Source organism: Rhineura floridana, chromosome 4 (assembly GCF_030035675.1).
Source record: "Rhineura floridana isolate rRhiFlo1 chromosome 4, rRhiFlo1.hap2, whole genome shotgun sequence".
Taxonomy (NCBI): domain Eukaryota; kingdom Metazoa; phylum Chordata; class Lepidosauria; order Squamata; family Rhineuridae; genus Rhineura; species Rhineura floridana.
In genome coordinates this window covers 66,844,463-66,868,526 of record NC_084483.1, presented here as the reverse complement: position 1 = coordinate 66,868,526, position 24,064 = coordinate 66,844,463, and the positions used below count along the sequence as shown (strand labels likewise).

General features: G+C 41.9%; 1 protein-coding gene across 2 annotated transcripts in view; it reads left to right on the top strand.

The window, feature by feature from the left end:
• SNAP91 (synaptosome associated protein 91) overlaps positions 1–24,064 on the top strand; it is a 131,559-nt gene that overhangs the window by 60,623 nt on the left and 46,872 nt on the right. The window contains exons 10-12 of one of the 2 annotated variants that reach the window (XM_061623247.1): positions 9,631–9,717; positions 10,580–10,650; positions 15,297–15,324. In XM_061623247.1, coding sequence (XP_061479231.1) covers positions 9,631–9,717; positions 10,580–10,650; positions 15,297–15,324 — 186 coding nt within the window. Of the gene's footprint in view, positions 1–9,630; positions 9,718–10,579; positions 10,651–12,017; positions 12,147–15,296; positions 15,325–24,064 lie in introns of those variants that run through there. The other variant, XM_061623246.1, reaches the window with a different exon arrangement.

Genomic DNA, 24,064 nt, shown 5'->3' with positions numbered 1-24,064 from the left:
TTAAATTTGTATATTTGTTTTTAATGTTTTTAATCGTTGTAAACCGCCCAGAGAGCTTCGGCTATGGGGTGGTATACAAATGCAATCAATCAATCAATCAACCATTGTCTCTGATGACTGACGAGATTCCCTCACTGGCACCTAGCTGTCAAACAGATAACAATCAATGAACAACCTGGAGTCTTCCAGAAAGAGGAAAGTGAAAGCAATCTTTCAGAGCCTGAGTTTATCCTTTCATCAAGGCCACAATGATTAAAGAATAAAATGTTCTGTGCTTCTAGGAAAAATGTTCACCTTGCAGCAGAAGCAAGAAGGTTCCAGTGAATGCTTGGACAAGCATGTGCCCGCCCACCTCTCTTATATTTAGGATGGGTGAATGAGATTAGGGCATAGCAACAACAGTCTGCTGTTGCCCGCATATCTTAATTTGTATCCTGAGATATGTAGTCTGCTGTTGCTTTCACCTGCCTAGTTTGTATCCTGAGATATGCCTAGCCTATTTAAGAGGGATGCTTAAATAAACTAGATATATCTAGTCTGCTTCTGTTATGTATCCTGAATCATGCCTCAAATGCCTAATGCTGTGTTCCTGTACTGACTTCTAGAATAAAGCTCATTAAAAAAACCAGAGACTGAGTCCTGAGTCAGTGTCTGTGGTTGGGAGTCAGGACATCAATTTAAAATTGTACTCATAAAGGATCAGTTAGGAATTATTGTTTGTTGTATGTATAGTGTTAGGCGTACAAATTATTATATATGTGTATGCAGTTTCCTCATTTCTCCCTTAATTAGGCATGGACAAATCTGTCAATTTCAGTTTCTCTTAGTTTCTCATTTTCCTAATCCTGAATTCAACTCTCTACATTTCAGCAGCAGTCTATGATTTTTTTTAATCCTCATGGAAATTCATCAGCATTTTAGTGTGAATTTCTCTTAAAATATACATTTTGTATGCAGTTTTGAGTAATAGACACATTTTTGCAAGCAATTTCCCTAATATAATACATTTTATATGTTATCTTCACTAGCATTTTATCCTTTATATGGATAACTACATCATAAAGTTCAAAGTGCAAATTTTGAAGGATAGTTGGGTTTCGGTTCACATATAGGTTTGAAAAGTGTGTATTAGGTAGTTTCTCATTAAATTGCAAGCAAAATTGAATTTCTCCCCCATCCCATTAAGGGCCTTTAAGTCAGGGATGAGAATTTATGGTCTTCCCATATCTTGCTGAACTCCCAGCTCCCATCATCCCAGAGCATTGACCATGCTGAAGCTGATGGGGGTCCAAGGATATATTGGAAGGCTACAAGTTCCCTTTCCCTGGTTTAAATAAACTTTTATAATTGGGAACTCTGGAGCCAGTTGGCATTACACCTAGTCATAAGACATAGATTCACGCATTTTCTGTTAGCCACTTGTCCCTGCTGCACTGTCAGGGAGAAGTACTGGGGAGAACCATTCCTTGCATGCTGGCTGCCTGTAAGCAGGCAAGAATTTGCTAAGTGTGTTGCTCTGCCTGCCCACCCAGATCTCTGCAAAACAGTAATTCTTGGGTTTCTTCCTTTCACAGGCCTAGGTGGTTTTTTAAAGGGTAAGCGGTATAGTGCTACCCATGTGTAAAGACATGAAGAGCAGCAGTTCTATCTTGCAAGGAAGTCAGAAGCTAGAGAGTCTGTTAGTAATGCTACCAAATCAGCGTGATTATTTATTTTCCATGTAGTGAAAAAGCACTGCTCTTCCCAATTAACTGCCAGCCCTTGACTCTGAAAATATCTAGGTGGTTTGCCTTGAAATCTTTATATGTTGTGTAGAGAAAACAGAGGAGATGGCTAACCTGTAGCTTCCGGATATTGGATTCGCTGGTATTGCTGGCTGGGGCTGAAGGGAGTTGGAGTCCCAACGATGTATTGGAGCCATAGGTTAGCCAATCTCTACTGTCCTGCAAACAACACATGGACTTCAGGACCCAGAAGTTTTGGATTGTGCTCCATGGTAGTATAAAGACCTGATGTGGTTGCAAATAGAGACATTTTAATTGTTTATAGCAATCAATTCATTCTGCATGCTTGTTCAAAAATAGATGAATAGGAAAACTTAATATTAAATCATTCTGCCTTCTTGGTGATTCTAAATAATTTACTTTGTTCAGAGAGATGAGGAACACATTTATGGTTTTGTAGTCTGCATCCTAAGGGCGTTCCCTGATATTTTAACTGCATTCCGTTTATGGTGGTAGCCAGAAATATTAATTAACTACTCTTCTTAAGAGGAATATTTGTACTTGCTATCAAATACATGATTTGAGATTTGTACTTGTTGTCATTAACACAATGAGGAACCCAGGGATTGATTACTACAATGCATTTTAAGTGGCACTGCTGTTCTAAAAACAATTTTAGAGGAGGCTGTAAAAAGTGAGAAAAGGAGGTGTTCATTCTTTCTGCCTATTTTTGAATACCTGTAAGGGTTAGGAACAGCAAGTAGAACCTGTCTCAGATAATAGACAAAACCTTATGGATTGGAAGGGTAAACAAGTGAAAGTACCATGTATTGAGTCAGACCATTGGTGCCCCTAGCCCAGCTATGACAATTCTAGGCATTGTTTCTCCAATTTTGGCAAACGCCTTTCCCAGCAGTGCTACCAGAGAGCCTGAGGATCAAAGCTAGGACCTGCAGCTTGAGTGTAAGCCCCTTTAATTTCATATGTCATAATAAGATTGTTAAGGGTATTTCATATGTTAACAGTAGAAGGGCGCTGTATGTTTTAAAAATTAGCCTAGGCTTGTTAGTATTTATAAGCAGGGATGTAAGAAGGCATTGCTTTCCATTCCGGCCTGTATTCATTGCAGATAGCACAGTTTCCATTCCACTGTAATTTGTCTTCTGCCAAAACTATGCTATTCCTTTCACTGTTTGCTGTGGCAAAATTCTGTTACATTGTTCATTACATTATTCCACCCCATCCATTTCAATGTAACGGCGAGGGGGATGTAACAAATTATTTGTTTATTTAAATGTATATGCCACTTTTCCATATAAACATGCTCAAAGCGGCTCGCAACAGAACAAAAATGCAAATCATTACATCAATAAAAAACTAAATTATTCTAAAATGTAACAGTCCAACAGGTAACTCAATGCATATCATTTGTGGACTGAAAGCAACAGCGAATACCGATTGTATTTTCTGGATTGATTTCTGTTCCAGATATGGGTCAGATAGGCAGACTTTGGCAATTTCTGTTCTTGTTAATGTTTTTGTCAGAATCCTCCAACATTTCTATTTGTAAGGCAGCTATATCCTACTCTCTCTGTCTTTTTTTTTTTTTAAATGTACATCACAGGAACACTGTTAGGAAGCCAGGACCAATAATGTTGCTTCACATGTTACAGGTTAGAAGCAGGTAGATGCTAAATTAGTTAGCATACCTCCACTTTTCTTTTCTTCTTGCAACATGAGAAGTTGAGTTTAGAGGTCTGGGACACTGCTTTTAAACTAAAGTATAGCACGGTGGGGAGGAGAGCCTGGCTGGGAGTCCAGAGTCTGTGAGTTCAATTCCCAGTCGTGTCTCCTCGGTGTCAAGGGCCAGCTAAAGATCACCCCCACAGTGAGTGGCTCAGGGGTTACGTGCCCTGCCACCTGTGCAGCCGTGGGCAAGCTGCATAGTCCCAACGACCCAGTTGCCCCCCAGCTGGCAGTTGCAGACAAGGAAGGGGCTGGCTTGCGCAGCTGTGGCCAGCTGAGCAGGTCCTGGCCAGCTGGGGACGACTAGCCTCAGAGGGAGGCAATGGTAAACCCCCTCTGAATACCGCTTACCATGAAAACCCTATTCAAAGGGTAGCCATAAGTCGGGATCGACTGAAGGCAGTCAATTTCCATTCATTCTCCTATGAAACAAGTGATCTGTCACATTGTAGAAGCCTCTAGTTCTAGCAGGGGTTAAGACTGTTGGAAGGAATCTGTGCATTGCTAATTTAGTCCAAACTGTAAGCTTTGCACATTGTGCCAGGGGAGTGAGTATCTGAGCGTCTGGGTGCTTGCTAGCTCGTTGCTGTCTCCTGAGACAGCTGAAGTCCCTGGTAAGTGCTGCAAAGACTGGGACCCCCTGCCTGACCCTGACTCCAGAGAGAGGCTGTGGTCAATCTTGCAGCCTCTTGCATCAGCTCCTGGCTAGGCCAGGGGGCATAAAAGCCCTGTTGCCCTTGGGCGGCGGGTTTGCCACCAGTGGGATCACCACCAAAGGGGCAACACTGAAGGGAAGAGCCCCTTGGGGAGTCCCAACAGGGAGGGTGCTACCCCTTCTATATTTTTAACAAATCTAGAGATAGGTAGTGGGGAAGGGCGTATGGCACATGTGTAGTTCCTGCACAGAGTGAGAGCCTGTGCAGTGAACTGAATGATAGGAGAAATTCGCCAGATGCCTTCAGAGTGAGAGTCTGCAACTGGCAGAAGGCTGGCCCTCTCTGAGTATGAGACGGGGGAGTAGATGTGCCCCGTGTGAAAAATATTGAGTGGGTCTGGCAATTCTCTCAGAGGCCTACAGGTATGTTTTGTTGGGGGGCTCTTGTTGGGTCCATAGCAGGTGCTTAGGAGGAGTCTTCGTAAGGAGGAACATGGGTGATGCCACCCCAGTTTCAGTGATCATGGGTAAAGGGAGGTATAGCCATGGGTGGTGGTGAACTACCATAGAAGACGAGGGCAAGTCTATCAATGCCTTGTTTCTTGCTGCCACTCCTCTCATGGATGGGTTCCTCGTTGCTCATCTGCTGTGCCCACTGGCCTGTGTGTGTTGTTTAACACCAAATCAGTACACAATAGGACCACACTCTTTCATGATTTGATGGTGGATGAAGGTGCCAATTTGGTGTGCATTACTGAGATGTGGGTGGGTGAGCAGGGAGAAATTGATCTGACCCAGCTTTGCCCACCTGGATACTCAGATGAACACCAGCACAGGCTGCAGGAACAGAGGGGAAGGAGTTGCTGTGGTCTACAGAACTTCCATCTCTGTCACCAGGAAACCACTCTGTCTTGGAGCTGCCTGTGAGGCACCTGGTGTTGGGCCAAGGAGAGCAAATAGGGTTGCTGCTGGTGTACTGTCCACCCTGCTGCCCAGCAGCTTCTCCGACCGAGCTGATGGAGGCTATCTCAGCTGTGATATTGGAGGAGCCCCGAATGATAACCCTGGGTGATTTCAGTCCATGCTGAGGCTGCCTGTAGTGTTCTGGCTCAGGACTTCATGGTCTCCATGACGACCATGAGGCTATCTCAAGTTGTCACCGGCCTCACACATAGGGCAGGGCACAACCCTTGACTTGGTTTTTTGCTGCAGATAGAGGAAGGGGTGGTCTGGAGATGGGGGGGTGGATGTCACCCCATTGTTATGGTCAGACCACTTCCTAGTGAAGTTTAGACTTATGGCTCTGATCTTCCCCTGCAGGGTGGTGGACAGATTAACATGGTCCACCCTGGACACTAATGGAATCCGCTGGTTTCCTGAATGCCCTGCGGGAGTTCCCAGTAGATAGAGCAGATGACCCCGTTGAAGCCCTTGTCGCATTGTGGAACAGCAAGGTGTGTCAGGCTCTTAACACGGTTGCCCCCGAGCACATTTCCAGCAATGTGGAGCCTGGTTTTCACCTTGGTACACCTTGAGGTAAGGGCAATGAAATGGTCTGGACAATGGTTAAAGCACAAATGGCGAAAGATGTGCTGTGAGGCTGATGGGTACGAGTAAAACATCATAACCATGCCTACTGTGCTGTGGTGAGGGCGGTGAAGAAGGCTCACTTCTTTGCCACCATCGCATCCTCAAATAGCCATCCATGGAGATTTTCCGTATTGTGAGGGGTCTGTTGACATCAACTCCAGAAAATTGAGTTTTAGACCCTTCAGAGGCCCACTGTGAATTGTTTGCAAGGCACTTTGTGAGTAAAGTTGTTCACCTCCGTAGCAATTTTGATGCACCATCCACATCTACAGTAGTCCCCATGAGGTGTCCAGTGCAACGTCTGCTTCATCTTCTTGGGATCGGTTGATGTGGCCTGATGATGTGGACAAGGTGCTTGTGACAATGCGGCCAGGAACATGTCCTCTCAATCCTTGCCCTTCTTGGCTTATTAAAGCTTGCCGAGGGGGGTTGACGAAGTGGATCCAGGGTGTGGATTGTGTGCATTGTTGCAGGAGGGAGTGGTTCCAGCTGCCCTGAAAGAGGTGGTGATCCAACCACTCCTGAAAAAGCCCACCCTGGACCCATTGATTTGCGACAACTACTGCCTGGTTGCAAATACCCCCTTCTTAGGAAAGGTGATTAAGAAGGCCATGGCACAGCAATTGCAAGTACACTTGGATGAAACAGATTATCTTGACCCATTCTAGTCTGGATTTAAGCCTGGTTATGGGACTGAATTGGCCTTGGTTGCCCTGATGGATGACCTTTATTGGGAGAAGGACGGGGGAGTGCGACCCTGTTACTCTTACTTGATCTCTCAGTGGCTTTTGATACTATAGACTATGGTATCCTTCTAGGCCGACTTGGTGAGATTGGTATCGGAGGCACTGTTTTACAGTGGTTGCGATCCTATCTCCAAGGTCATTTTCAGAGAATAGCACTGGGTGATTGTCTTTCGGTCCCTTTGCAGTTATGCTGTGGGGTGCCTCAGGGTACCATCTTGTCCCCTATGCTGTTTAACATCTATATGAAGCCCTTGGGAGTGATTATCAGGACATTTGGGGTGAGGTGTCTGCAGTGCATTGATGATAACAGCTCTATTTCTTTGTAACATCTGGATCGGGAGAGGCTGTGCAAGCCTTGGACCACTGCCTGGACTCAGTGGTGGTCTGGATGAGGTACAGTAAACTGAGTCTGAATCCTATCAAGACAGAAGCGCTGTGGGTTGTGGTTCCCGAGTTTGGATAATTGGTCATTTGCCTGCTTTGGATGGGGGTTGTACTCCCTCTGAAAGAGCAGGTTCGTGGTCTGGGAGTGCTCCTGGATCCGTCTTTGTTGCTAGAGACCCAGGTGACCTCAGTGGCTGGTAGTGCCTTTTACCAGCTTTAGCTGGTAAGACAGCTGTGGCCGTTTCTGGACCGGGATAGCCTGACCAATGTTGTCCATGTACTGGTAGGGCTGCCTTTGATGTTGGTCCGGAAGCTGCAGCTGGTGCAAAATGTGGTGGCATAAGACAGCTGCGGCCGTTTCTGGGCAGGGATAACCTCACCACTGTTGTCCATGCAGTAGTAACCTCTAGGCTGGATTACTGTAATGTGCTGTATGTGGGGCTACCCTTGAGGTTGGCCCAGAAGCAGCAGTTGGTGCAGAATGCGGCAGTGAGACTGCTCACTGGGGCAGGGTATCGCCCACTGCTGAAAGAATTGCACTGGCTACCTATTAGCTACCGGACTAAGTTCAAGGTTCTTGTTTTGGTATATAAAGTCCTATACAGCTTGGGACCAGGATACCTGAAAGACCATCTTATCCCTTATATACCCAGTCGATCACTGTGCTCGGCAGGAGAGGGTCTTCTGCAGATAACATCTTATCAGGAGGTCCATTCTGCACGACATAGGAAGTGGACCTTTAGTGTTATGGCACCTGCACTTTGGAATTCCCTCCCCTTAAATATTAGACAGGTGCCATCTCTGTTATCTTTTCAGCACCTACTGAAGACCTTCTTTTTTCAACAAGCCTTTTAAGTAGAGACCTTATCCCATCTGTGTCTGTGTTGGTTTTAATATGTTTTTAAATCTTTTTTTAAAGATGTTTTCAAAGCTTTTAAAAAAATTTTTTTAATATGTTTTGTTTTAACATATATTAAAGTATTTTTATGATGTTCTAAAGTGTTTTTATGATGATGATGAATCTTTATTGCAGAATTAGCCATAGGCCATATGCAAGATACAAACAGGTAAAACATTAAAAGGTATAAAATTAACACATCATGTCCAAGCATTTCGTGTGGGACTTGGCAGGGCATTTGTCTCTGTGGCAAAGGACTCTCTCAGTTTTTGAGCTGCAACCGCAAAATTGGCAGTTGCAAAGGTCACTAAACTAAAAACATCGGATAGAAGCGCGTAAACTCTTTTGCTGTCAGAGCAAGGACCTAAGAAATTTTAAAAGGGAGAAAGAAATTTTTGTCTGGGGTCATCAAAAAGTGGGCAGTGGAGTAAATAGTGCACAATGTCCTCGATGGCCTTGCAACCATAAATGCATTGGCGCTGGTTCACAGGAATACCCCGAAACCGTCCTTCAAGATAGGCCGTAGGCATGACTTGGAAACGGAGAGCCGTAAAGGCTCTTCTAATGGGGGGTCTATCTATGGCTTCTAAATAGTTTGAGATATGGTGATTGAGTTTGATGCAAGGGTACCATCTTGAGAAGGGGGCCATCTCAATGGATGCACGGTCCTGTGCAGCATCATGGTCAAGGATACAATTGCGAAGGGCGATGTTACTGAGCTCCATAAGTTTAGCTGGAGAGAGGTCATATTTGGAAAGAATTGTCAGCCATTCTGAGATTCCCTCGATCGACTGCAATTGTTCTTGCCAACACTGTTTGGCCAAAGCTGCGTTGTCCATATTATTGAGTCAAAGCCGGTATCTTAGAAGAACTAAGTCTATGCGTGCCATTATTGACGGCAGTCCCAGTTCAGCTGTAAGATGGGCTGCCGGGGTCCGCTGTGGGAGACCTAACAATTGCCTCATGAATATGTTCTGGATGGACTCAAGTTTAGTTCTGGCCGTATTTCCCCAGAGTTCAACTCCATATAAGATTTTGGGGAGTATTTTTGCTTTAAATATTTTTATCAGCAGGGGGATAAGCTGACCCCCCCATGTAAAAAAGAACTTTTTGGTTTGTCCTAATGCACAGGAACCGGCTAGGGCCGCTGCCTTGATTTGTGGGATCCAAGATAAACTATTGGACAGATGTACACCCAGATATTTAAAAGTGGGAACTTGTTCAAGAGTGGCCCCATTTAAAAGCCAGCTGTTTTTGGCTTTCCTAAATTTGCCGCAGATCATGACTTTTGATTTGGACTGATTAATTTTGAGATTTTGGGAATCGCAGTACTCTTTCAATTTGTGTATCATGCGTCTGAGCCGCATTTTTATTTGGGAGCATAATACCACGTCGTCAGCATATAAGAGGGTACTGATCTTTTTGTCTCCAATAGAGGGGTGGGAAAAGGCAGGTGATGTAAGTGCTTCAACAAGATCATTAATAAAGGAAGTGAATAAGAAAGGAGCCAATAGGCAGCCTTGTTTAACCCCCCTGAGGACTGGGATTTTAGTTGACAAGGAGCCCGTGTTGCTTTGGCGTACCTGGGCTACGTTGGATTGGTAGAGAGCCCTAATCAGCCAGTACAATCTTTTATCTATGTTTGAATTGGCCAGTTTTTGCCATAAAAGCCCCTTGTCCACTGAGTCGAAAGCCGCGCTAAAGTCAACAAAAGCTAGATATAAGGAGGGGTGAGCTTTAGTGTTTTTAGTGCTTTTGTTTGCCGGCCTGGGCTTCTACTGGGAGGAAGGGTGGTATAAATCTAATAAATAAATAAATAAATAAATTGTTACAGGTAACATGCTTAATCACAGTGTAAATCTATTTCATGTATGAATAAAACCTTAGGTGTTGCTGACCAGAGTTCTCTGTGATCTGAAAAACAGTGATGATAATGAAAAGTCTCCTTTTAAAGACTATACAATTGATGAACCGGTAATCTTGATAAAATATAACTTGTATCTATTTCTCTACTTCTGAAGCTTTCTTCTTTGATCACTGAGTTTGTGGAAATCTGCTTATCTAGGCACTATTTTTTATTTTGGGAGAGCTAAGGACACTGTTAGTTCTTCCTACTGTACCTAACTTTCCTTTCCTATTGTAACAACAGCAAGAGCATGTTTGGGAAAAAATTTTTTTAAAAAAAACAAGAAATTAAAAAGGGTAATCAATTAAATTGCATGCCATTTCCCTGTAATGTCTAATACAATACAACATATGTCATTGGGCCATGTATTCCTTCCTCATCTCACTGGTCAATGTTGAGGGAGAGATGTGGCAAAATGACAACATTTCATGCATTATGTTAATGTTACAGAAGCAAGAGATCAAAGATGGAACAGCAGCACTTTTTGTCCCTTTTATAATATGTAGTTCTGCCCTGTGTTACAGTCCTACTAATGCGGAGAACAGAAAAATTGGTCAAGCTAATTAGGTTGAATGCGCAAACTCTTGTTATGCATGAAAATACCTGTTCTAGATTTATTGACAATTTTGACCTGTGAATACCTGTGCTGTTGTTAATTTCTAATGCACGGTAACCAATCTTTTTGTTTTCTCACAAATAACAAAAAAATAAATGTACTCTAATCAAAGAATACAGTTTGAGTAGCAGTATGGAAGTGGTGTTCCTTTTTCAAAATGGTATTATGAAATTAAGGTGATGGCATGAGCATGCACATAATGGGTTATGACTAGTTCAGAGAAGATATGGAGTGATGTTGGACTTCCAGATGTACTTCTTTTCCCCTTCTTCTTTAATTGTAAATGTATAATTTGTTTTCCTTATCTATTTTAGGCTCCCAGTAGTCTTATGGAGACTCTTGAACAGCATCTAAACAGTTTGGAAGGAAAGAAACCTGGAAACAGGTATGCAGAAATTGTTATAGATCTGTATGTTAAAGTGCTACACTGCAAGCAGAAGTGTACCAACTTGGGTATTGGTATCTAAGCACACTTAACATCTTCAGACTGCACCAAAACCAGCACCTGGTTCTTCCTCATAAGAGGGAACATTGATACATTTATTATCGCCTAGCAAACAGAGCATCCAGAGTATAAGACTCACCCATGCTTGCTATTCTGACTGCCACCACTCTAGTGCTGTTCCTGGTGCTTAGCCCAACTATGTGGAGAGAGTTGGTTGGGATAGCCCCAACATAAAACCACACCAGAGGAGGGTGTGGTTGGGTTAAAGCACCCAGGGTTGACCCCTGAATCAGTACATGCACATATTCTTTCAGAATAGGTTGTGCATAAATGTGTCATAATGCTAGGTTGCTGTTTACTTGCTGGGAAGAGGTGTGAAGCTGGACCATCTCAACTGCTTACCAGGGGACAGGCAGCAGGAATAGCATGGGAGTGCTCTTCCTAGCTGGAAAAAAAGAGTGCCGCAATCAAGGAGATACCAAGCATAAATTTGGTCAACACACAATCACGTATGAGTGCAATTATTGTAAATTCCAGTAACAAGCAAAGCGGGCGGCAATTTTGCACTCATAAATTGATACATTTTTATTTTATTTAAAGAATTTATAACCTCACCATTTGAAAATATTGTGGTGGTATACAAAGAAAAAAGAGAATGCAACATTTAAAACAATAAGAATGCATTAAATCCATATGTAAAACCAAACCAACAGGAACAGTATCCACCAATGGTACCTTGAAAAAGCCTAATTAAATAAATAATAAGGCACCAAAAAACAAATGGTTGGTGCTCTCCTAATATCAAGGGGAAACATTTTTGAAAGTGTGGATGCAACCACATCACAAGAGCACTACACCTGATAATCTAAGCATTTGAGCATGATGATGTGAGGAAAGGCAGTCTCTTGGGTAGGCAGATCCTAGTCTGTTTTAATGCTTCATACACCAGCAGTCAAACCTTAAACTTGGCCTGTAGCTAATTGGCAGCCAGTATAAATCCTGTAACAGTGGGGTTACATGCTAGCGGTAGGTCACATTTAATGGCAGCCTAGCCATGCCATTTTGCATCAGTTGCAGCTTCCAGACCAACCTTAAGAGCAGTTGTGCATGGAGTGCATTGCAGTAATCCAACCTCGAGGTTACAATGCATGGACCACCATGGCCAAACTATCCCTGTCCAGGAATGGTCACAGCTGGCATACAAGCCAAAGCTGGTGGAAGGTACTCGGAGCTGCTGATGCTACTTGGGCCTCTAGTGACAAAGATGAATCCAGGAGTGCCCCAGAACTATTCACCTTATCTTTTAGGGAAGTACAACTCCATCAAGAACAGGCAACTGGGCTATCTCCTGGACCTGGAATCACACACCTACAAGGCCTCGGTCTTGGCAGAATTTCAACTTCAGGCCACTACTGCATCCAGGCACCAGTTTAAGACTAGCACAACCTTGCCTGAGTCAGTTGTTGACAGAGAAATAGGTGTGGGTGTCATTGACATTCTGGTTACACCTTGCTCCAGGTTCCCTAATGACTGCACAGAATAACTTCATATACATGTTAAACAGCATTGGGGACAAGATGGTGTTCAGTAGCACCCCACAGGACACTTGAGTGGAGACCAAGAGAGATGCCCAATGCCACTCTCAAAAGCTGACCCTTGTGATAGTGCACAAGGAACCACTGCAACAGAGTGTAGTGGAGCTGATCCAGGAGGATACCATGATCAGTGGTATCAAAAGCTGCCAAGAGATCAAGTGACAGCAACAGGATCCCACTCCCCCTGTATCATTCTTGATAAAGGTCATCTCTCAGGCCAGCATAATTCCAAACCCAGGTTAGAGTGGATCAGAATATGTATCATAGAAAAGTTCCTGCAGCTGCCACTACTATGTTCTCAACCTCCTCCCCCCCAAAATGGGCATTATATACTGGGCACAACTTGTCAGATACCATTGAATGCAGGAAGGGTTTTCAAAAGAGTGGGCACACTGCTGCCTCTTTTAAGGCAGTAGGGACTGCTCCACAGCATAAAGACACATTCAGTCACCACACCCTGGATACACCAAGCCAACTCCCATCCCCCAGCTAGTTCTTATGAGCCATGGGGAGCAGGGGTCCAAAGAGCATGTGATTGTCTGCCTATTTGCAAACATCTTGTCTATGTCATCAGGCCGCATCAACTAAAACTCATTCCGGATTTAGTCATACAGTGCATTGGACATCCGTATGAGATTTGATATAGCAACGACAGGTCAATGCAGAGGTGAGCAACTTTTTGCCACAAAGTGCCTAGCAAAAGAGTTGCCTGTTTTACAGCAGCCACAGAGTAGACGTGAAATTTTGCACTCTGACAGTTGCTGGTAGTGACCCTTGATGTGGCATTTCCAAGCACAAGATTATGAAGCAGTGGTTTCAAACTAATCTTTCTGAGTTAGCATCTTGCTTGTGTCATATAGCGGCAGTGATTTACTTCAGTCAGTCTGTATTTGGGCTGTAACAAATTAACAAGAACAGTTCCTCAGTCATTTCACCTATCTTAAAATCTGCTAGTTCTGGGGTATGTATGTGTATGTATATATGTGTATGTAATGTACCCGTACACATGCATATACAAATTACATTTTTTAAAATAAGCCTTTTATCTGAAGAACTGTGCTATACAACATTAATAGAAATTATCTTTTTTTAGACATCTTTGTGTCTAAATCTTTTGTGTCTGCCAAAATTTATGTTATCTGTGGTCTACATTGGAAACATGGTCTCCAGCATGTACTCTTGATGAGTAGCATTGCACAGTGGCTCTTCTGAAGCAGAACATAGATGAAATTTGTAATTCTAAATTTCATCATGAAAATATAATGCAATCCAGTTAAATTTGATTAAGATTACAATACTACACAAACTTTGGAGTAAGTCCAGTTGAACTTGGTAGGGCTTCTGAGTGCACGTGCTTAGGGTTGGGCTGCATGTTTGTTATGGGCACCACTTCTGTTGGGCTAGGACCTGGAAGCCATGACATTCACTAGGCAATCTTGGACCGGTCACTCTTTCTTAGCCTAACCTACCTCACAGGGTTGTTGTGAGGATAAAGTGGGGAAGGGTAGAACCATGTTCTCCACCTTGAGCTCCTTAGAGGAAAGGTGGGATATAAATGTAATAATAAATGAAATAAAAAATTACTGAACATATAAATATTTATTGATTGTATGTATACGATGCATGTTCAGTAGAAGGTTCCTGGATTCTTGCCCAGTTAAGTATCTAGGCTACTTATTTATAACTTTAGGAAGAAATAAGATTAAGCTGTAATTCACAAATCTTTCTTTACATGTTGCCTCCCTTTTGTTTATGTACATGGCTGATCTGCAACTTAGTGAAGGGTAAGTAAATATACACACTAATGTTTATGAATGTATATATTTTAGCATTTCTCAGTAAAGGGATAGGCCTTACCTAATTTTACTTCTATAGATGCTAGTTTTTTTCTATATACAGAACTGTGTTCACAAAATGAAATGTCTATGAATTACACTAGTGAAACAAAATGGAAACACTTTGATTTTTACTATTTTTTTTAAAAAATGCATTTCTTTTCTAAAATCATAGTAAACTATATGTTTTCACTTAAAGCTGTGTTTGATGTGGGTTCAGTTTTATTCAAGAAGGGCAAACTGAATTAGGGACACGTTTTATTTTATAAAATAATGATGGTTCTGGTGTGTTGTACTAGGAATAAAAAAGTAACAAATATTGTACTGCTTTTTAACAGAGTAATCACTTTTGTTAAATTCTGTTATTTTTATTGTTCAAAATCTACTCATTGAAGTTTTATGAGTGCAAATTTATTGACTATCATGTTGCTAGTCTGCTAAATTCTTCAGTGGTGGCTCTGGTCGTTAATTAGTTTCTGATAAAATCTGCTTAGATTAATTTGGAGGATTTAGGTGAACAATCTCTAGACATTTTGCAGAAAGCTAAAAAGAACTTCCATGAAGGGGTCTGTCATATCTCAAGTTAATGATCAAAAGAACTTCTGTCCCTAAACCACATTTTTCAATGTCAGCTTTAGCAATATAACTACATATAGTAATATGCACACAAGCAACTGTGGCTATGCTATAAATTTTTTTATATATATTTCTACAGTAATACTGAAACATAATAAGATGTCATCTTATTTACAGAGGCAGATCGATAGCCAATGTTGCTCATTTATGTCTTTTTTGACAGCCAGCAGCTTCCTAAGGGTCAAGTAGTGGTGTTTGGCTCTACTTTCTGATATTTTTTAACTGAACGAACCTGGGACTTCCTATATCCAAAGGATGTGCTCAAGCACTGAGCCGTGGCCTCTCCTTGTACATTTCATTGATTGGTTAATATTTGTCAGGGATATCAAATGTAATCTTCAACTGAAGTTTTGTGGACCTAAAGGTCCATTTTATTCCATGCTTTTGGAGTAGGAGGTATAGCAATACACAGATTTCTTAATTATTGTTCTTTGCTGTAGATTGTGGCATTATACTCAAGCCTGCTTAAGATATTCCTAGTGTATTTAATTTGAAAAACTTCTTACATTAATTCTTTTAGCTCTGGCGCTCCTTCACCCTTGAGCAAGGTAAACATTTTAATGTTTTAATTGCTAGTTAAGATGACTGTCTTGAGATAAGTGTGTAAATGTAAAAGATTAGTCGAAAGCCCAACTGTATGTTGGTTGACGTGTTAATTCTGTGTGCAGGAGGTTTTTACATGAATTATTATTTAAAGCCACACACCTATGACTACATGCTATCTCTGCCCCACAAAGTTAAGTCGTAACACTTTTTTCATATTTGTTAGAACCATGTCGTAAAGAAAAGTCACTTGCTTTTATAGGTATTTACAAAATTGGCATTTTACATTTATTTACTATAGTTTATATCCTACCTTCCTGTCTTAAAATATAGAGAATTAAAACAGTAATGTCAAACATAGTTAAGAACAATAAAACAGCAAAATAGTTTTAAGGCAGCAGCCTGGTAAAAGAGCCTGCTGAAACGAAATTGCTTTCACAGCCTGCCTAAAAGTGGACAAAATAAAGGTGACAAGACATAATCTTGGTGCCATCTCTGAAAAAAACCATTGTGCATCTTTTGATGAAAAGACAAAGCATGGCCTCTGATGTAAAATGTAGTTCCCATGCAGGTTCATATGGGACGGCATACTAAAGTGCTACACAGGTTATCCTAATTAAAACAAGGCCAGAGGGCAATTTTCATTTGTTCTTAGCATGCTGAAATTATGTTGCGAATGTTCAGTGCATAGTGAATTCACAAATCACTAGTTCCTGGGAAAACATTAAAAACTAGGTTTAGGTCATTACATAATGAAGTCACATGTGTGAGCTTTCGAAAGACACTTGCAATATATCACAACTGCATGAAAAAGGCAATGCATTGTAAAACATATTTTGAAGAGGGAAATTGTATAATCTGGATTTCTTCATGTTTACATGTAGCTTTGGATAATACAGCTCTTTAGGATTTTTAGTATTGTTTAATACAGGTGTATGCAACTGAAAACAAGATTAGTTTTGAAGCAACTGAGGGCTGGGTGGTGAAATGGGTATGAGTCATTATACCAAAACTGGGCTCCTACTGGGAGGATGGGTGGGATATAAATCAAATAATAAATAAATAAGTCTGCATGATTCAGTCAAGAAATCTACATCGGTAGTGTATACAAATCTGTTTTCATTGAGCACATCTTAACTTATAGTCATTGCATGCATTTCTCTTATTTGTTTCCTCTTTGTTCTGGTTGAATCTTACCAAAGTGTGCCTCAACATGTGGGCTAGTAAATGGTTTCCAATCTTTTTGGTATGGCAACCCACAAATCCAAATTTACTTGGTACAGTGACCCATTGATTTATTTTCACATGAATTTTGGACCTTAGGTCTTTGACACCTGTCTGCTTCATGCATTTAAACTGCAGGTTTGCCTATTTTATAATTATTATTTGAGTCATCCAAGCAAAAATTTACTTAAAACACCTATTAATGTGGATTTTCAGTGCCTAAACATTAGAGAGGACCTGTAATAGTCACTCAGAACAACTCCCTTTATGGGTACCTGCCCCTAGTTGCCAGAGAGCAGTTACTAAGTGTTGAAATTTAAGACTTGAGCCTTTCCAGTGTTCAGTTACAAGTGTCAACACAGCATTATACTATGCCACCAAAATAAAAAGTTGTAACATATATTCATCATACCAGGTTGGGATTAAAAGCAATAATTTGGGATTACTTATAAAGCCCATGGCCCACTTGCATAGGTATTGTAACCCACTTGCATAGGTATTTGTAACCCACTTGTGAGTCATGACACACAGGTTGCGAAACACTCTTCTAGTGTATATATAGTTATAAACATGTTGAAATTTTGAAAAATTGACTCTCTTGCCAATCCTTATCAATTTACACAACTACATTTTTAGATACGTACCTAAAAATATAAAAGCTTTAAATGCCACAAGCACACTTTTGCAAATTCATGTAACTTACCAGTACCTGATCATAGATTTGTGATTGGCTACAGTTCTAGCGAGTGTGTACAAAGACGAGACTCTCCTTGAATCTGTGGAAGGGCACAAGAACCCTGCTGGATAGGTCCAAAGGTCTGTCCAGTAGTCTGCCACCTAGCAAGCAACTAGCATATAGTGGCATATGCTTCTGATTATAGTGGTTTCCTTTAGCTATCATTGTTGATAGCTGTTGATAACTAATTCTCCATGAATTTGTTGAATCTCTTTCTAAAAGCCATTGCCTGTCATCGCATCTTGTAGCAGCAAATACCATAAGTTGTTTGTATGTTCTCCTGATCCTATCACAAATTAATTTCATTGGGTATCTCCAAGTTGTCATTGTCATATGAGAGCAAGGAAAAAATTACATCCCACAAACTGTGCATAATTTTATAAACCCCTCTCATGTCTTCTCTCTTCTATCCCTCCCCCAATTATTTTTTTATTTTTTTAAAAACCCCAAATGCTGAAATTTTAGCCTTTCTTTGTAGGAAATGTTTCAACCCCACTGATGATTTTGGTTGCCCCTTTCTGTGCTTTTCCCAGCTGTGAAGTAACCCTTTTTAAGATGGGGTGACCAAAACTATATATGATATTCCAAATGTAGCTGCATCATAGGAATTAGAGTACTGGTTGTCTCATTTTCAGTCCCTTTCCTGATATCACCTTAATGTAGAATTTGCCTTTTTCACCCCATGTCATAGTAAGCTAGCATTCTTTGAGACCCCAATAAATCATCTTTTCAGGTTACTATAAATGAAGTTGAGATTACTGCTCCCCCCCCACTGTTCATCACATTACACTTATTTTGAAGTTACTGTGAACCTCATTTGCCATTTTGTTGACTATTCACCCAGTTTTTAGAGAGTCTTTTAGAGTTTGCACAGATTGCTTAGATTTTTTACTCTGCTGAATAGTTTGGTGTTATAATGGAGGCCCATTTCTGACTTCAGATCATTTATGAATAAACTAAATAGCAATGGCCCCAATATAGATTCTTAGCTCCCTCCACTGTGAGGACAGAGTGGGCCATCTCTAGTGCTGCTGTTCCACTAGCGCAGCTGACTTCTACATGCACGATGGAACTTTCCCCTCCAGTCCTCCAGGCATCCTCAAAATCTGTTCCAGAGGGTTGGAGGATCCTCCAGAGCAGATTTTGAGAGCATGCAGGGAGAGGAAAGGAAGGGGAATTCCCACTGTGTGAGCAGAATTCCATGTGCAATGTTGGATACAACCCTATGTGTTTATTCCTACTGTCATGTTCCTATTCTTTAACTACTTACTGATTATTAAGAGGAGCCTCTGTCTATCCCATGATACCCAGCAGCTTTTGGTGAGGGACTTATAAAAAATATATTAGAACACAAAGTATATGATATATGCCAATCAGCCTCATCTACATGCTTGTGGGCACTTGAAGATTTCCGAAATGTTAGCAATGCAGAACATCCCTTTGCTGAATCCATGCTGATTCTTTGTCAACAAGACTTGTTCTTCTGTGATAGGGGTAACCAGCATGGTGCCTTCCAAATATAGTTTGACTCCAACTCTCATCAGCCCCAACAAGAATGGAGAATCATCAGGGATGATCAGTATTGTAGTCCAACAACATATGGAGGGCACTATGATGGCTACCCAGTTGTATGCATATTAATAATCCTTTCTACCAATTTATCCAGGGCAGGTAATGACCCAGCAACTTCTTAGGTTCCCCATTTCTTATTTAAAACTGGGATTAGACTGGTTGTTTTAGCATTCTCTAGTTAGGAGGCTCATTTTAGTGACACTTTTCACATTATTGTGGAGAAGTTTAGCAACTTCGTATCAGAGTTCTTTAAGCACCCTCGATTGTTTGCCAGCCCTGGTAACTTGTTAATTTTTAATTTGTCAATTAGCCCTAGAATTTAATCCTTTTGTCATCTCTAGTTCACTCAGTTTTTGAGACTCTTTAACTGAGAAAAGCAGTTCATAGGTATAATCTCTCTGATATCTGCTACACTGAAGACCAATGCAAACAATTCATCCAGTTTCTCTTCAATATGCCTATCCTTTTCTAATAGTACTTTCATACCATTGTCATCTGCACCCCTCATTGGTTTCTTGCTTCTTTTTAAAGACATTTGTATTATTTTATTATTTTGTCTTGATGCTTTTAGCAAGATATGCTTGCCTGATTTTATTTTGTTTTTGAGCAGACTTCATGCTCTTTGTGTTGTTTGGGCAGACCTTCATTATTTAAAGTAAGGTTTCCTGCCTTTGATAACTTTCTTGACTCTGCTTGCTGCACTGCACTGACATTCTCTTGAACATATTTGTATTGTTACAGCCTTCCATATCATGTTTTTTAAGGTTGTAAATATTCTGACTCTCCTGACACTCCATTTTTACTAATTCTCTCATTTATAGAAAGTTTCTTCTAAAATGTGAATATGTTGGACTCCTTGGACAACGTCCCATTTAAAATACACATTGGGTGCATTAGGGCATTATGGTAAACTATAGTTAATCGTTTTAGCATTCACAAGTTAATTGCACCTGTTTAGCTCCTCTCTTATTGATTGATTGATTGTACTTATATACCGCCCCATAGCTGAAGCTCTCTGGGCGGTTTACAGTAACTAAAAATATTAAAACAAATACCGTATACAAATTTAAAAACACATCTTTTAAAAACAATTTAAAACACAATTTAAAAATTTAAAACAATTTTAAAAACACACTAAAATGCCGGGGAGAAGAGGGAAGTCTTGTCCTGGCGCCAAAAAGATAACAGTGTTGGCGCCAGGCACACCTCGTCAAGAAGATCATTCCATAATTTGGGGCCACCACTGAGAAGGCCCTCTCCCTTGTTGCCAGACTCCCAGCTTCCCTCAGAGTAGGCACCCGGAGGAGGGCCTTTGATCTTGAACGTAGTGTATGGGTGGGTTCGTATCGGGAGAGGCGTTCCACCAGGTATTGTGGTCCCAAACCGTGTAAGGCTTTATAGGTCAAAACCAGCACCTTGAATCGAGCTCGGAAACATAAAGGCAGCCAATGCAAGTGGGCCAGAATCGCTTTTATATGTTTGGACTGTCGGGTTCCTGTTACCAATCTGGCCACTGCATTTTGCACAAGCTGCAGTTTCCGAACCGTCTTCAAAGGCAGCCCCACATAGAGTACATTGCAGTAATCTAATTTGGAGGTTACCAGAACATGGACAACTGAAGCCAGGTTATCCCTGTTCAGATAGGGACGTAGTTGGGCCACCAACCGAAGTTGGTAGAAGGCACTCCGTGCCACCGAGGCTACCTGAGCCTCAAGTGACAGAGATGGTTCTAGAACCCCAAGCTATGAACCTGCTCCTTCAGGGGGAGTGCAACCCCATCCAGGACAGGTTGGACATCCACCATCTGGTCAGAAGAACCACCCACTAGCAGCATCTCAGTCTTGTCTGGATTGAGCCTCAGTTTATTAGCCCTCATCCAGTCCATTGTCGCAGTCAGGTACCAGTTCAGCACATTGACAGGTTCACCTGAAGAAGATGAAAAGGAGAAATAGAGCTGCGTGTCATCAGCATACTGATGGCAACGCACGCCAGAGCTCTGGATGACTGCACCCAACAGTTTCATGTAGATGTTGAACAGCATGGGGGACAGAACTGACCTCTGCAGAACCCCATACTGGAGAGTCCAGGGTGCCGAGCAATGTTCCCCAAGCACCACCTTCTGGAGGCGACCTGCCAAGCAGGAGCGGAACCACCGCCATGCAGTCCGTCCCACTCCCAGCTCAGCCAGTCTTTCCAGAAGGATACCATGGTTGATGGTATCAAAAGCCACTGGGAGATCAAGGAGAATCAACAGAGTCACACTCCCCCATCTCTCTCCCGACAAAGGTCATCGTACAGGGCAACCAATGCTGTTTCCATGACAAAACCAGGCCTGAAACCCGACTGAAATGGATCCAGATAATTGGTCTCATCCAAGAGTGTTTGGAACTGGCCCACAACTACTCGTTCAAGGACCTTGCCCAGGAATTTGCCAATGAATGCGCCTAGTCATAAACTAGAGGCTAAGAGGGTGGGGTCCTTCAAAGTAGAGGCACAGATTAACTTGGTCTATGCTTGCACACCTCCATGAACCCAGTGTTCCACTATTCATTGCTAACCCCAGAAGAGCCACTGAATCCCTACCAGGTACCCGATGCCCCACTGCAGCCAGTAACGGCCATGTCTGAGTCTGAGTTCTTCAAGTCCAGGCAGGACACAGGCTTTGGATCTGGTAGAAATGAAAAACCCCAGGATGCGTCGGGGGAAAGAATCTTGAGATCCAAACCTGCCACTGCACTGAAAAGTAAAGAGATTCCTGAAAAAGTCTATTTGACATTACTTCCTGAGTATCAGAACTCTCGCTCCACTCATCATCTAACTCAATGAGATCTGGAGTAGCCATCTCATTGCCCTCCAACTGCTGACAGTGAGGTACACTTTTTATGAACCACACCTCTGGGAGCTGCATGAGGGTCAGGAAAGCTGTCATCTCTGACCAGCCTTTGTTGCTGCAACAACGAATCAGGGCCAGAGGGAGTGGTCATAGCAGGCACTGACTGTGGCTGAGCTAAAAGAGGAGCAGGGCCCTGGCCGCATAAGGAAATAGGAACAGAAGTAGATTGCAGAGCTTTATGCAGAGTTCCAGACAATTCTTTAGATAAGTCTGACAATGGTGCCTCCTTTACTTATTGTAGCATTTCAGCATTTGGCTGCAGCTGGAACAGACAGAGTAGTAGTATGCTTTGCAAGGTGGCTACCCTTGGCAAAGGCTGTACTGGGGAAGCTTCAAACCTCAGGAATTCCTCTTCCAAAGAAAACTTGGGCCCAATTAAAGCACCAATTGCTTTACTAATTTGGCATCCCTCATCATCATCAGACAGTTTCTCCTCCACCCTCATTTCTCTTAGCACCAAGCAGGCAGCCATTCCTTCTGCCCTCTGGTGGCCCATGCTGTCAGCGCTCTCCTCTCCAAAATTCAAAGTACACTCACTAGCAGCCATTATTGTCTCCCCTCCAATGCTTACATCTTGGTCTCCCATTGCATCATTACGTTCTGCTTGCGAACAGTGGCTGCTACCACACAGGGAGATAAAAGACTCCTTTGAGTCCTGATAAGTGCTGGACCAGATCCCGCATGTGGGGAAAAAGATGGTCTAGCCGCAGCTACTGATGAGGACAGAGATTGTGAGGCAGGCACCAGTAGCACACATGCGTTGGATGTGGTGGTCTGGATTTTCATATTTTGCTCATTGCTGTTGCAGCTATTGGACTGACATGGGAGACAACGAGATGAGCAGGTGGACTGACATGGGAGACAACGAGATGAAATGAGCAATGGAGGAAAGAACAAACAGGGCAGCTTTTTTTAAAAAAAAGAAAGGCAACATAGGAGGGAGAAGAAAATGATCTATGACACTTTCACAGGCAATAACCAAGTAGAGACAAAGAGTGAACAAAGTATCTGTTGGGGAGGAGGTAAAAGGCTGAGTAAAAACCATACTGAAGAGAAAACTAAGTAAATCACAAGTCTCAAAAGAATAGGTAACAACCACAGACAAAGATGGTTACAACACAAAACACTTGTTAGGTGAACACCAACGACAAAAAAACATCCAACAATGCACATGCCTGAGTAGTAGAAGACATGTGCTTCAAGTGAAGGCAGGAACAAACTGATGCTTCAGATGGAGATAAATCCAGAAACTTTCTTTGAAGGAACAGCATTCCTGCCTTCAAGCACTAGGGAGAGCTCAAGTCCCACCTAAGGACATCTTACACTCACAGGAGAATGGAGAACAGAAAGGGGCAAATTTTTATTGTTGTTTTGAGATAAGAACCACATTCAAGAACAAACCTTGGTTACAGCTTATGGTCAGTGTGGAAAGAGTTTAACCATGAGTCCCAGTTCAGACAACACTCTGAGCCAAACCTTGGCTTAGCACAGCATGGAAGCAAAAAGGACGAGGGAGGAGCAAAGTAACTGGCAACTTATCTCTGGGAGCCCTTATAGTTATGCAAATCTGGTAAACCATAGTTTGGCTTACAGTGTCATGTGAACCAGGTAAATATGCAGCAGAATGAGTCACATTTATGCTCAGTCACATAATTTCAAAGCCACTGAAATAAAGGTAAACAAAGTAGAGAAAGTTACTTACATTTGGTGAAATAAAGTTTATAATAATAAGAAATTAATCAGAAAAGAATGAGGGATCAGATAGCATCTTTAAGGTGTAACAGGTATGTTCAGATGTACAGGAAAGTTGTATCCAATAAATATTAGCAGCAATAAGCTTTACTCAATAGTTCATAAACTTCAGGTGTCAGTGTGTTTTAAATGTTGATGACCATGATCATATCAATCAGAATGGTTTATTAAACTATGAAACAGAATCTGGATCTAAGATCTACACATGATGGAAAGGATGAAAGCAAGAGGTACAGCATGAACAAGAAATCTCTACCTGATGGGATAGGTGGGGGTTGGGGAGGAAGTAAAGTTTTAGCTTTGCTGTAGGTAGGAGGCATGGCAGTATCTTTCATACCATACAACTTGGATTCTTCGGAAAGGGTTCTTGGCAGAGATGACCCTCGGGATGCATTCGGCGATTCAGTCTTTAACATCTTCGAGTTATAATGTAGCTTTACGTCTACACTGGGAAGAAACAAACCATGATCCCTGGCTTAAGCACTGCGTCCAGGGATAATGATTCATTTTGCTCCCCAAAAATAGTTTGTATCCAATGCTTGTTCTTAGCCTATTTATTGTGGCTTGT